The sequence below is a fragment of the Schistocerca americana genome, chromosome X (assembly GCF_021461395.2).
Source record: "Schistocerca americana isolate TAMUIC-IGC-003095 chromosome X, iqSchAmer2.1, whole genome shotgun sequence".
In the NCBI taxonomy this organism is placed as follows: domain Eukaryota; kingdom Metazoa; phylum Arthropoda; class Insecta; order Orthoptera; family Acrididae; genus Schistocerca; species Schistocerca americana.
In genome coordinates this window covers 739782816-739798690 of record NC_060130.1, presented here as the reverse complement: position 1 = coordinate 739798690, position 15875 = coordinate 739782816, and the positions used below count along the sequence as shown (strand labels likewise).

General features: G+C 37.6%; 1 protein-coding gene across 1 annotated transcript in view; it reads left to right on the top strand.

Annotated features, from left to right (window-relative positions):
• Positions 1-15875, top strand: part of LOC124556548 — a 376152-nt gene that overhangs the window by 356944 nt on the left and 3333 nt on the right. The window contains exons 4-6 of the mRNA XM_047130505.1: positions 7075-7199; positions 8293-8514; positions 14737-14842. Coding sequence (XP_046986461.1) covers positions 7075-7199; positions 8293-8514; positions 14737-14842 — 453 coding nt within the window. The remainder of the gene's footprint in view (positions 1-7074; positions 7200-8292; positions 8515-14736; positions 14843-15875) is intronic.

The following is a 15875-nucleotide window of genomic DNA, read 5'->3' as shown; positions in this document are numbered from 1 at the left end:
TGCTGGCCAGCGCAGCAGTCGAACATTTTCTGTATCCAGAAAGGCCCGTACAAGACTTGCAACATGCGGTCGTGCATTATCCTGCTGAAATGTAGGGTTTCGCCGAGATCGAATGAAGGGTAAAGCCACAGGTCGTAACACGTCTGAAATGTAACGTCCACTGTTCAAAGTGCCGTCAATGCGAACAAGAGGTGACCGAGACGTGTAACCAATGGCACCCTATACCATCACGCCGGATGATACGCCAGTATGACGATGACGAATACACGCTTCCGATGTGCGTTCACCGCGATGTCGCCAAACACGGATGCGATCATCATGATGCTGTAAACAGAACCTGGATTCATCCGAAAAATTGACGTTTTGCCATTTGTGCACCCAGGTTCGTCGTTGAGTACACCATCGCAGGCGCTCCTGTCTGTGATGCAGCGTCAAGGGTAACCGCAGCCACGGTCTCCGAGCTGATAGTCCATGCTGCTGCAAACGTCATCGAACTGTTCGTGCAGATGGTTGTTGTCATGCAAACATCCCCATCTGTTGACTCAGGGATCGAGACGCGGCTGCACGATCCGTTACAGCCATGCCGATAAGATGCCTGTATCTCGACTGCTAGTTATACGAGGCCGTTGGGACCCAGCACGGCGTTCCGTATTACCCTCCTGAACCCACCGATTCCATATTCTGCTAACAGTCACTGGATGTCGACCAACGCGATAGGCTACAATCTGACCTTTATAAAAGTCGGAAACGTGATGGTACGCATTTCTCCTCCTTACACGAGGCATCACAACAACGTTTCACCAGGCAAGGCCGGTCAACTGCTGTTTGTGTATGAGAAATCGGTTGGAAACTTTCCTCATGTCAGCACTTTGTAGGTGTCGCCACCGGCGCTAACCTTGTGTGAATACTCTGAAAAGCTAATCATTTGCATATCACAGCATCTTCTTCCTGTCGGTTAAATTTTGCGTCTGTAGCACGTCATCTTCGTGGTGTACTTGTATAACCGTGAGTGTTAATGCAAGGAGATAGGCATAACAACAAAAATCGTATTTAACACAATAGTAAATGGCTTACCTTTTAGAAACTAGAGATCAAATGTTTGAAGAAATGAAGACAAAACACACTCTTGCTTCTTGCACTGACAAATGCAAAATAATGGTTCATGCATTCTGTATGCTTATTTGCATAACAGAGCACCAGATGGCAGAACCTACAAGGTAGGACTAGCTCTCACAGTTTAAGACATATTGACATGTGACATTTGACTCACTGTGCCAAATTCCCCCACTCTTCCTTACTCATCAGAAATAGTAAAACGACAAAGTTTACCTATACAACGTAATTAATGAATTATAAATACACAGTTGCTAACGATGAGTTTTACTTCAGCTATTATTCTGCAAAATTTTAAAAATGTGAAACAAATCAAGAATTAAGTGCTGTTTTTTTTGCGCTCTTGTTGCTTGTCATCGCCAACAGATGGCAGCTCTTGTAAAGGTCCATAATTTGATCTCTGAACCACACTCAGTGTAAGCCACAAAGGACTCTCAAATTAAATATTTCGTCATCTAACTTCTTCTACAAAACACATGTCAAGTGCCACATGATTATTTCTGTGTCTAGATTGTCAGCAAAAATATATCAACAACCCAAAAAATTAAAAGTTTGTGTCAAGAGTCACAACATAATTTCCACACACACACACATGTATGTGTGCAGGCATATCCATCAAATTTGACTGCTTGTAGACTCTGAGACTCTATACTATGCGTGTTATTTCCTTGTCTAATCTGTTACAAATGTTGAACAGGCAGTTGACATTTAATTTTTAGTTCTAAATGAGGTTATTTACAAAAAAGAATCTGACAAAGCCAATAATTGCATCAAACACATGTTGGCTCAAATACTATGATAAGCAGGAAAACACACAAACAAATAGGCAATCTGAATTACTGTCAGCTACTCGAAAATGCAATTAACAAATAACTTACACTTGATGCCTGAAGCACGACTATAAACTCCCAAATTAAGTACCACGATGTGCATTCGACATCTTAATTGTTCTATAAGTGTATAAAACATGTGCAGCATGCACAACAGGATTATTTTATGGCTAAATAAAAGTATGAAGAAAAACGAACCTTTGAGGAAGGCTGCAACACTTACTGATCAGAATAACAACGCCAAGGCCTTAAAGTGTCTGTAATATTTATCAAAATTCGTAAAGATATTGGCATTTTGATTTGAGGCTACGTTATTGGTGGTTCAGGTTTAGAGATTTTACAGTAATGCTTCACCTCACCAAGCACTACTGTCATAACTTAATTGTTCCATAAGATTAAAAAACAAGCAAATGACTCGAGTACTGTCACTACTAATAAAACTCCAGGTTAAAGTACACTGACGATGACCAAAGTTTGATTATTATACTATACTTTGCAAGGTACAGTGGACTTTCAAATTAAATATTTGCACATTTAAATTATCTGCATTACTTATCAAAATTCACATGGCTCATTTATGGGCACTAGCAATATAACTTACAGGTTAGTCGTTGAGCTTAATCTGAGCTTTGACCATGTGTCACATTATCAAAATACATAAAAATGTGTTCTGCAACATTACACAATACACATTGGCGCTTTTGCTGATCCAACTTATGGCTTTAGGTACAACTCTCAGTGACAATAGTTTGCTATTTGTACCAAAGTCAACAGTTTTATTCCCACATATAAAATTCTCAAAAAGTCCTGTAGAACATGCTGCGGATGAATTAGGGAGGCGAAATGCGTCTTGTCAGCCTCCACCAAGGACACTTCTTGGCATCCAAACTGCTCTTGATGAGGAATGGGATCGACTGCCAAGACAGCTCTTGAGCCTTGTCATAGAGAGCATGCCACGTCACTGTGCAGCATGTGTGGCTTTTAGGGTTAACAATATCCCCTATTAACAGCTTCTTTTGCGTTATTTTTTTACAGATGTGTACTTTAGTTACGAGAACTTTTCTAACATTGTGTTTTGGGCACTGTTTTACGCTAAAGGTTTTGTGATTAAGGTGTAGCTTGTTCAGTAATTCTTCAGATATCCTGATAAGGCAGTATGTCCTCTTTTCGTGTTTATGCTTAATTTTTGGATACTAGTGTATTAAAAACGCTGAATATGAAAACTATATAAGTGAAATTTCGTTCCTATGTAACGACTTCAAAGAAAATAGCTAGCTCGCATCTCGTGGTCGTGCGGTAGCGTTCTCGCTTCCCACGCCCGGGTTCCTGGGTTCGATTCCCGGCGGGGTCAGGGATTTTCTCTGCCTCGTGATGGCTGGGTGTTGTGTGATGTCCTTAGGTTAGTTAGGTTTAAGTAGTTCTAAGTTCTAGGGGACTGATGACCATAGATGTTAAGTCCCATAGTGCTCAGAGCCATTGAAAATAGCTATAAAATATGCAGAGTAAGTAATGTGCAAATGGTAATTACGGGGCATGCTGAAAAGTAATGCCTCCGAATTTTTAATGTGAAAAATCTCAAATCTTTTTAAATAAAAGAAGCGTTATTAACATTCTACATCTTTATTCTTCTTGCCTACATGTTTATTTCTCAACATAGTCATCCTGACAACGAACACATTTCTCTCAACGAGAAACCAATCTGTTGATGCCTCACTGTAGAATGTTTGTTGTTGGAGCCACAATCTCACCTCTACTTGCATCCCTTCATCACTGTCAAAATGAATTTTAGGAAACAGATAAAACTTAGATGGGGTCAAATCGAGACTCTATGGAGGATAATCAATGACAGTGAAACCAAGGTGCCGGATTGTTGCAGATGTCGCAGCGCTCATGTGTGGTCTGGCATTGTCATGCTGAAGGTGAGGGTGCTCCAAGTATGTAAAAACTCTTCGAATTATAAACTCGATTACAAAAATCTTCAAGACTTTTCACATAAAAAATTAGAAGGTATTACTTTTCGGCACGTCCATGTACTATCTATGAAGCAGCAACAATGACGACAATGTCATTTGAATCACGGATTTGCGTGTTTGCAGGTTTGTGTTTGAAGAAATTTGGAAATCTAGAATTTCTCGTAACGTTTGATAGCAACTCTCTGTTGGCTACATCTAATGGTTGAAATCATTATAGAATTGTTATAAGATGAAGATGTAATTTGTAAGCATAATAAATCAGGTGAACCTATACCACAGAAAAAGTCTCTAGCGCTTGGGAATGCCATATTTGGACAGCCATACATCGTTTATTGGCTCTTTTAGAGCCAGTGGAGTATATCTTGACCGTTAGTTGTGGCTGCTCAATGGCTGTTTGTGGGACTCAGAACTGGTGCACATGAGAATTATGGCTCGGGGAAGAAGCTTGTTTTAGTTCAACTATAGAAACCAGGAACGTCAAATCACTTGCGAAATACAGAGTATCGTTCAATATCTCGTATTGATCCTACTGGTATAGGTCCAATACAATTCAGCAATATTTTAGGAACGATGGGCAACGGTGTTGCTGCAGTGGAGACACCGGTTCCCATCAGATCACCAGAGTTAAGCGTTGTCGGGCGTGGCCGGCCCTTGGATGGGTGACCATCAAGGCCGCCATGCACTGTTGCCATTTTTCGGGGTGCACTCAGCCTCGTGATGCCAATTGAGTAGCTACTCGACAAAATAGTAGCGGCTCCGGTCAAAGAAAACCATCATAACATGTGCTGTCCACATGCCCCTCCTATCCGCATCCTCAGCTGAGGATGACACGGCGGTTGGATGGTGCCGATGGGCCACTTGTGGCCTGAAGATGGAGTGCTTTTTTTCTAGGAACGATAGCACTAAGATTTTGTAAGCAATGAAGATCATAGGTCTGTTTGACCCGCAGGAGAGCATCACTGAGAAACTGAAAAACCTGCACTTGTGACGTATAAAGATGGATGTCAAATATTCTGTGAAGGGTACTTATGAAATTTCAAGCAGCAGTATTAAATGAGGAATCTAGGAATATTCTGCAGCTCCATATGTATGTATGACATAGGGACTGTGAAGACAAGATTAGTCTAATTACAGCGAGTGCAGAAGCATTAGAGCAATGGAGAATCGCACGCAGCTGCTATAGCTCTTGTACAAGAAAAGTGACTGTGCACCAGTGGCCCAGCAGAAGTTCCAGACGCTCAAGGGTATGAAAAATAGGTATTGCTCCGATATCTGCCAAGAGTCTGGAGAAAATGATTACAAAATTCGAAATGACAGGATCTTTTGAAGTGCACTAGGTAGAGGGAGGAGAGCAGTTGATCCAACGTCTGTTGAAGATGTGGTCACAGCATTGCAGGAGGGGCCGAGCGGTGATGACTGAACATTCAGTGCATGTGAAATTGCCTGAATGTTGAACATGCCTGTGAGTTCAGTGCATAAAATACTACTAAACATCCTGCAATGCTATCCGTACAAATTCACCCATGTCCAGAGTTGCTTCCTGCTGTCCTGTCAGCAAGACAAAAGTGTGATCTGGAATTTCTAACTCACATGGAAGTGGACAGCGAATGGTCATGGAACATTCTGTTGACAGATGAAGCCCATTTCTATCTCCAAGCACATGTCAATATGCAAAGTTGCAGAATAAGGGCAATGGAAAATTCTCATGCACACCAACCATTACCACTTCATTCAACAAAGGTGACTGTGTGGTGCTGGTTGTCTGTACCATTTATCGTAGGGCCATATTTTTTTGAGGAGATGACTACTGCGGGTCCTGATACCTGTACCATCACCGGTAAATGCTGTAAGAGTTTTTTACGCACCAACACCATTCCAACCCTTTAACAGTATGGATGTATTGGTAGGGTAATTTTTATGCAAGATGGTGCTCCTCCGCATGTTGCTCACCCAATGAAGTGACTGCTTCAAAGGCATTTAAGAAATGTTAGAATTATTGGCTGTCATTTCCCTAGAGCATGGCTGTCTAGATCACCTAATCTTAATCTTTGCGAGTTCTGGCTGTGGGGTTATCTGAAGGATGTTGCAGTCAGAGCTCCAATTATGAATGTAGTTTAACACATTCTGAATGTAACCACCGAGATACTTTGATCATTTGTGAAACATGCTATTTCTCAATTTAAACTTGTGACAGAAAATGGGGAGGAAAAAGAGAGTATTGTTTAACATCCCATCAACAATGAGGTCATTGGAGATGAGGTACAAGCTCAGATTAGGGAAGGATATTGGCCATGCACTCTCAAAGGAACCATCCTGGTACTTGCCTGAAGTGATTTAGGGAAACCATGGAAAATATAAATCAAGATGGCTGGATGTGGGTTTGAACCATTGACCTCCTGAAATGAGTCCAGTGTGCTACCCACTGCACCAATTTGCTTGGCTGCAGAAAACTGCAGACAGCATACTGAACATGTCTTGTGCCAGTTTCATGACTATTAAAAACTGATACCATTTTGATTTTTATGTGCTTTTTTGTCACAGGACAGTTAAAAACTGATTTGTTCTAACATCTACGTGGTAGCCCAGTTGGCTACCAGAGTTACAGCCCTATTTTTTTTCTTTTGCTTGCACGATGAGGAAGGAATTAATTAGCTCTTCCTTGAAGATTCAGGTTACTACATTCTAAAATTACGAAATCTAGACACAAACTAATAACTGACATTTATTGTGGTTATTTCTGATTTGATATAAACACAAGGAAGGTGCAGTTCCTATATGCCATTAAATTTCAATGGGATGCTTATTAATTGATGCCATAGCATTTGTAATTCCACTTTATCTGTAGCAAAGAGCCTAACAAGCCTGTGATAAACAATGCCTGAGCACAAATTGAGGCTACAACCTACGTGTCAATATACTCTAAATCTCACTGTGGTTGCTGGTTGCATTATTATTGTGGAATGCGAAACTTTTGAAATCATTCATCTAAAATTGTTCCTAATTATGCCTTCTTAAGATCATGTAATGGCAGTGTGAGAGCCACTGGAACCTCAGATGTACAATATACCAATTAAGAAAAGGACTTAATTACATAATCCTTAATTACATTTTATATATCTGAAATACTAATCTATTGCTTAATTTATCTATGTTTACAGTTTCACATTGATACTCGGTGTCATTTTTGGAGCACTAGCTGCCATCGTAATTGTTATAATTGTCAGCTGTTTCTACTGCTCCTGTTGTATTCTTTACAAGAAACGTCAGCCTGCCACCAATGCTGGTAAGAATGGAACTCCTTGCAAAGTAGCTTGGAAATCTCTCTATTTGCTGATGTCCATTTGATGCCTTTTTTTTAAATTTATCATATTTCCTTGTCCAGGTTACTCTTAGTAAAATGAATGCTTTAGTTTTTCTTATATGTAACAGTTATTTCAACTGTTTCATTGCCGGCCGCGGTGGTCTAGCGGTTCTAGGCGCTCAGTCCGGAACCGCACGACTGCTACGGTTGCAGGTTCGAATCCTGCCTCAGGCATGGATGTGTGTGATGTCCTTAGGTTAGTTATGTTTAAGTAGTTCTAAGTTCTAGGGGACTGATGACCACAGATGTTAAGTCCCATAGTGCTCAGAGCCATTTGGACCAACTGTTTCATTGTCATTGTGTCTGTTAAGTCTACTATAATGTTAGAGTCCAACAGCACATAACTTCTTTAGTGTAATAATCAAATGAAGCAATAACATGTTTTCCTGAAGTCATCTGTATTCCTTTTTGAAGCTTCTTTGGAAAGTGTATCATAAAACACTTGGATTAACATGAAATTTCTGTAAAGAATACCTTTTCATCATATTTTATCCTTATGGCTTCCATTATAACATTTAATAAAAAAGTCTGTAATATTTCATCCTTCCATTCTTATCTTTTAGCAGTAAGAGTATTTGCTGAAACATTTCAATGCATAAAAGTTTATCTGCTGCAGTATGTATAAAATTTCTCTGGTGTATGTATGAAGTAAATCATTACCTTCATTCCTTGATGTACAAGTTTATTCAGTTTTATGTTGTATTATAGTTTTTTGTCTCAAGAGAAAGTAGTGTGTGTTGTATTTTGTACTGGATTGCTGAGTAATACATGGATACACACAGACAATTACTATTATACAGATGACAACAAAGCAAAGAACGTAGAAAATGTGTGATGTACTAACTTAAACTAAGATAACATACTTCTTACTTAACTAAGAGATATACAGTGTCACCATTACATAACACTGTGCACTATTAGAAGATACTTGTCTTTATATACTTGCACTGGATGCTTTTAGATTTTCAAAATATGTAGAATGATCTGCTTGGACAATAACTTAATGTTATTTCAGGACGGTTGTATCAGCTCCACTGTTCATCTACAACTAGTGGTGTTGCCAACATGTATTCCTTATCAAACCAACACAGTCTAGTCAATGTTCCCATGGATACTGCTGTTCTGGTTGACCTGGAAGCAAGAGCTATGACTGACGGACGGCCACAAGTAACTATGGCTCATGGGCATACATTCTCCTTCCCATCTCCAAAAAATGCAACAAATCATGGAATTAAGAGTAAGTTCATTTCTCTTTTATTCTTATTGGTGTAGTATATAATAAATTTTATAAAATACTTTAACTCTGCTGTACCAAACAAGCAACTCAAGCCATCACCCATTTAAGACAGAAAGGTTATAATGATAAGTCTTCTGGATAGAAATGAAGACAAATAATGAAAAACAGCTTTGCATTTTTAAGTTCATCTTTTATTTGATGAATAACACCCATTAAAGGTGGCTAATATAAACTGGTACTTGTTGTTGAAAGATACAGTTCATTGACAAAATTTATTGCACAGGAGAAACAGACAGATAGTCTCCTTGGTAGTGGAAGAAACATCGTATAGAGCAGATCTTTTATTTCAAGACACTATTAAATAACATATTGTCTCAGTAGAAGCTGAGTAGCACTGTGATGTAGTGGTTATGACACTAAACTACTGCATGGAGAGTCTTGAGTTCAAAACTCACTTAGACTATACAATTTTAATTTCTAAATTCAGTTCAAGTACATTCTAGAAGTATCTGCAAATGTCAAGAAGCATTGTACTGGAATGTTCTCTAGCTGCATATATACTGTATATGTTCTGGCCAGAGACAGTTCATTCCTCGCTGTTGTATGTGCAAGTGCTGAACAAACCTTCATTAAGTGAAGTTAGTGTTCATCATTCATCTAATTACAGCCTCTTCTACGTGACAATAGAACAATGTAATACTGCCTTTTCTACTATGATTCTCAAAGTATGTTGGATGTTTTCCTTGTAGTAGCATATTATTATATTGTGTGAAATCTAATAAACCTGGATAAATGGACAAATGAAACAAAACATATTACTCAAACAAAAAAAGGGTGCCATACTGTTACATGATCACTGTGCTAATCAGTGTAGCACAGTACTGTAAGTACAACATACCTGCAGATGAACTCAGAACAATGGAAGAGGAATGAGAGAAGTTTAAAGCAACCCTTGCTTGTGGAAGAGTAAGCAACATAAGGGGATAGGAGCAAACACCTCGGTGGAATAAGAGAGTGAAAGAAGCCATACAGGAGAAAGAAAATTTAGATTATGGTTTCAGCAAATTACACAAAATGCAAGGGATATATATGATACCAAGAAGAAGCAAGCCAAGAAAACAGTAGCAGAGGTGAGGAGGAACTAAATGGACAAAGATGGTTGAGGAAGACTGAAAAATCTACTAGAAACTACTGTATGGGATGATGAAGAGAAAGAAGATAGGTATCAGTGAAAACTGATGCATGATGTAAATTGAAGAAAAATAAGTGAAAAAACTGAAAGTAATGTGGAAAGAACACTTCAAAGCTGCTATACATTCATATTGAGTAGCTGGGGAGTAGAATCCCAATGAAAAAGAATCAGCACTGGGCTCTATGGATGGAGGAAAGGGACCAGGTGTAGATAAGACATTACCGGCATCAGCAAGAGCATCTGGAATCATAGGGAAGCAGTGACTATACCATGTGACAAGGGTAATTTCAATGGAGAAGATAATTACAGACAATTGGAAGAAATAAATTATGGTCCCTGTCTTTGTGAAAAGGAATAAGAAAAAAGTGATGTGTCATAGCGCAAAATATTTGAGAAAATTCAAGGAAAAAATAAGGGGCAAAGCTGAGAAGAAAATGAAGAAACAGTAGCATGGCTTCAGGCTGCGGAGGTTACCAATTGACCTTATATTCATGGTAAGTCAGCTACAGGAGAAAACATTGTGAGTATGGGCAAGATTTGCTGATTCCCTTCCTAAATCTTGGGAAAGTGCATGCCAATGTAAGGTATGGAAAGTGCTGGAAAACAAAGGTGTGCAAAATGTGCAGTTGACAGGGGTGAAAGAAATGCATCGCAGAAGTAAAACCTATTTTGACATAGGAGATGAGGCAACAGCATGGTCAAAGCAGAGATGGGGTTTAAAACAATGAAGTACAGTCTCATCCTTACTTCATGTGGTTGTCATGTATAACATAACATACAAGGTGGCAGAGAAGATAAAACTAAGGTTGCGGCATTTTCTGATAACCTAATAATTTGCAGGAACAGGGAAGGTGCAGTTGAGCAGCAATTAGATGCATTGTTTACATATACAGTATTATATGCAATTAAATTTTAGGTGAAAAACAGTTCTTTATTGTGGCCAGGAAGAGTGGGAGGATAACTACATCAGGACTTATGGTAGCAAGGGAACAGCTAAGAAAATTTGATAACTTCAGATATCTTGGAAGTATAGTGGAAACAAATGGAAGAAATGGCAAGGAAGTGAAAAAGAGAGAGAGAGAGGGGCAAGCTCTGAGAAGTATCAGGAGCTTGGTGGAGAACAGAGATGTCCCACAGCAGACCATGGGAATAATATATTGATTCTACTGTGCGCTTATCCTGACCTGTGCTTCTGAAACTTAGAGAATGAACAAGAAAGATTTAAGCATCAAACAGGCATGTGAAATGAAATTTCACAGAACGAGAGTGGGAGTACCACGAATAAACAAAATAAGAAATGAAGATATCAGGGAGACACTGAAAATATGTATCCTTAAAGGGACAGGTAGAATGAGCAAGGAATAAGCAGGTAAAACATTAAAGAGAATGACATGCAATAGAATACCAAAGAATATGCATAAATTAATACTCAAATTGATTACTGGCAGAAAGGATAGTAGTAATAGTAGTAGTAGTAGTACATTCATCCAGCAACAATGTACATTGTATGGATTTTGTCAAAGAACATAGTATAACAAAATAAGATAAGGGTGTACAGTTTCCTGCATAATACAATGGTTCCATTGTACCCATCGCAATATTTTTGGGCAATACATCTTTGATTACTGTAATAATATAAAAGTATGAGAAGGATCCTTACATGAAATACATTACAAGTAAATAATTGATTTAACGCTTTTGTTCAGAAAAATTAACACTGAGGCTGTGTCAAGCATTTGATTTATGGTACTATTAACATATAGTAAATGAATGTAATTACTTGCTACAAGGTTACTGCAGATATTCATTCATACTATAACAGCAGTTGGTCATTAAGAATTTAAATATTGCTTTCTTGAACGTAGACAATGTTTTTATTTCATTTAGTTGAGTTGGAAGTTTGTTATACAAAATAGTACCCTGAATGTTGATTTTTTTTTGTTAAAGCCTTGTTTACTCTTTTTATGTGGATGTCATTGCACATTCTTGTATTGCATGAGTGAAGATCTGAGATGGTTTTGTAATTGTCAATGTGCATTTTTATATTAACAACACTTTTTTTATACAGAGGCATGGTAAGGGTAGAATATTTAGGTGTTGAAATAACTGTTTGGAAGCTGTTAGCCTTTTACTGTTTGAAATTATTCTAACAGCTCATTTCTGTAAGGTGAAGATGGTTTTCATGTTTGCTTTATTATAATGCCAGAGGGTTAGGCCATAGGTGATAGCAGAATGGATGTAAGCAAATTAGGCAGTTCTGCTACACTCTCTACTACACACAGTACTAATTATGCGTAAAGCAAAGCAAGCAGAGCTTAACTTGTTAGTGAGGTAGAGAATGTGGGCTTTCCAGTCTATATTTTCAACAATTAGCACACCTAAGAATTTTGTGGCAGCTACCCTTTCAATTTGTTTATTTTGAATTTTGAGATTCACATCATGATGAGACTTTGTTTTACTGTATTGTATATAATTAGTTTTTGATATATTTAAGGTTAGCCTGTTCTGTTCAAACCAGTTTTGTATGTATTCCAAAACTCTGGTTGCAGATGCTGGCAATAACCTATTTATGTCTGTTACAACAATATTTGTGTCATCAGCAAACAAAGTTATGATTGGGATCTTGGAGCAGAGGACTAGAAAATGGTAGTGGCAGAGTGATGGTTGGAGGATGGGATAAAATTAAAGCCTTAAATGGAAAACAGACCCTGCAAATGACTGTAAATGCAAAATGATAATGCAAGAATATCATAAGACCTGTGTAGAGGCATATTCTGAAACTTACTCCATCCAGGACAGTTGATGAGTTTTTTATTTATGTTTGAAATTTAATAAATTCAACAGACTCACCTGCAAATGTAAACAAAACTTTAAACAAAACCTCAGCTCACTAGCATGAGTATCTGCACTCATTCTGTTGTCATTGGAGGAAACTTTAATCACCCAATAGCAGGTAAGAATACTTACAACTTTGAAAATTTTGGGTGGTGTAAGACATCTTGAAAAACACTGATAAATGCTTTCTCTAAAAACTCTTTTGAACACATAGTTCAGAAGCCTAATTATAATGAAAATATAGTAGATTCAATGGCAACAAAATGATCTGACCCCTTGGAGAATGTTCACATTGAAACAGATATCAGTACAATGAGGCAATTATAACACTAATGATTACTTAAGTATGAAAGGTAATAAAAAATAGAAACAATTACATGTTTAGTAAAGTGGAGAAAGAAGCAGCAGTGTCTTATCTCAAGGAAAAACTTGAAACTTTTATCTCTTGGTTGGAGCATGTAGAAAATCTGTTTATCCAGTTAAAAAAATAGTTGTCCAGGCCTGGATAGATACATGTCTATTAGAATAGTTTATGGACTCTCAATTGAAACTTCTATGAAAACTGTGACTACTGTACAATATCTACAAAGCAAAGTGTACGGCTAGAGACAGAGAGATGCTAAATCAGACACATTTGACTGATTACTGTCATATCAGGAACTTTTCGAAAGATATTTCATAAAACCTAAGGAAATTCTGATTGTCTGTAAAGGCTGTCATTGCCAGCAAGGCCAGTGTCCAGACACTCATTGGTGACACAGGAACTGAAACTGAGGGCAGAAAAGCAAAAGCAGAAATAATGAATTCCATTTTCAAATCTACATTTACAAAGGGAGATTCAATGGTATTGCCGTGGTTTAATTCCCACACCACAGCAAAGACACAAGTTATAAATATTTATGTCAGTGGTGTTGAAAAACAGCTAAAATTATTAAACATATGAAGGCCTTGGGGCCATATGGAATCTCTGTCAGATTTTATATAGAATTTGTGGCTGAGTTACTCTTTCTTTTAACCATTATATATGCTATGTCACTTGAACAAAACAGTACCCAGCAGTTGGAAGAAAGCACAGGTCACACGCACCTACAGTATGGGTAGCGGAAATGATCTACAAAATTATCATCTGATATAACTGGCATCTATCTGTTGTAGAATCTTAGAACATCTTTTGATCTCAAACTAAATGAGCCATCTCAAACAGAATCACCTCCTCCACACCAAACATTATAGATTCCAAAATCATTGGTCATGTAAACTCCAACTTTTGCTTTTTCTCACATGATTCAGTAAAAGCCTTGGATTGAGGCAATTGGGTAAATGCAGTATTTCTTCACTTCAAAAAAGCTTTCAGCTCAGTACCAGACCAATATTTATTAAAGAAAGTATGGTCATATGGGGATATCAAATGAAATTTGTCACTGGATGGAGGACTTATAGTTGGGAGGATTTAGAGTGTCATCAACAGATTTAGAAGTAGCTTCAGGCATGAATCAGGGAGATGTATTTGGGTCCCTGTTAATGTGTATTAGTGATTTGGCAGTCATTATTAGTAGTAACCTCAGCCTATTTGCAGAGGATGCTGTTATCTGTAATTACATACTAATTTAAAATTGTGCACTTCACAAAATTCAGCAACATTACATCCAATGGTTATTATATTAGTGAGCCATATTTAGAATCAGCCAACCCGTACAACTACCTAGATGTAAAAATTTGTGGATATGTGAAATGATCACTTAGGATCAGTTATAGGTAAATCAGGTTATCAACTTCATTCAGTTCATTCGTAGGATACTGGGAAAATGCAGTCACTCTACAAAGAAGATTTTTATTAAATATATATTGACACATTATAGAATATTATTCAAGTAAGTGAGAGCCATAATAAATAGCTGTAGGTGTAGGTGTAGACTTATATTGCCATTAACTAAAGATATCACCATTTAAAGTAATATTTTATATGGAACCCTTTTTATCATGGCAGGCTTCAATGTTTTACTGTGTTTGTAAACAGGCCTAACAGAAGAAACTGGTCACAAGTATTTACATATAATGACAAAAACCTTGTATCCATGGATATTAATAGAACAGAGAATTAATAGAGCAGAGTGTTCAACTGTGTGTATGTGTGTTTGAGGAAGACATTTTCTTTGATTTTATTAGAAAACTTTCAAGTATGTGCCAAATTTCAGAGGCTGACGGAGAACCAAATACAGAGGAGGCAACCATGATTAGACCTGCAGCAGCACCTCCACCATATAATGCGAACCAACAGTGTCTTCTTTCAGTTCAACCAATGTAGGTTTGAAATTTACTGTTACTACTAAATACCCATATCACTAATTTTACAGTAAGACATTGTTTTTTAACTTCATTGGCCTTCTTAGTTGTATATGTTGGCATTAATAATACCGTTTTTGACCATGAAATTAGAAACTTATTTGCACACCCTCATGGTCAATCTACACGTATGTATTTTGTAAGTGTGTGTGTGTGTGTGTGTGTGTGACTACCAGTGGTTCTACATGCTTTAAGGAACTACAACAATTGGCAGAAAGTAAACTCATGTCAGTATGATGTGCTTCATTACTGTTGAAAGTAGGCAGATATGCTGTTCGTGTGTTGCCTCAGTAGAATAGTCTTCCAGAATATATTTTCTGCAGGTAGTGCTCCATAGCTTCTAAATATTGTGCTCAAAGAAAGAAGACTTGATCACCAAGAAGCTGCAAAATGACTTCATTGATTCAATAGCTAGTTTCAGTGGTATCATAATCTTCAGTAATTAAGTCATATTAGCTTGTTGGGGTGAGTAATTATCATTCTACACCTGTCAAATTCATTTTTAGGAATTTCTATATTAGTAATCCAACTACCTCTGGTTGAAAGGGCTAGACTGATATAAACATTCTCAACAATGATTTTGGGAGATTGCAGCCAGCTTAATATTCCTACACAACCACCAATTTTCAGTTCAATTTTTAGCGCTACATGAAATAATTGAGGCTATTTTGACAACTGATTGTTTTAAAGCAGGTCATAGATTAATAAACCTGTTGTATTAGTTAAATGGGTACATACATGAATGTGAGTGCATCCTGATGAGTGTACACTATGGCCAAAATAGGACTGTGTCCAAATGTGATCATAATCTCTGTACTGGAACTAGACAGATATTATTTATTAAGTGTTACTGATGTGTTCAATACTTAATACAAACATGTACTCCGTACACGTCAGTTACAAACCTGGTTAAAGAAATGGGCACAAATCTTCATAAATGGTAAATCAGACAGGTAACAATAGAACCTGTGATTTACTAGCTTCTTGAGGC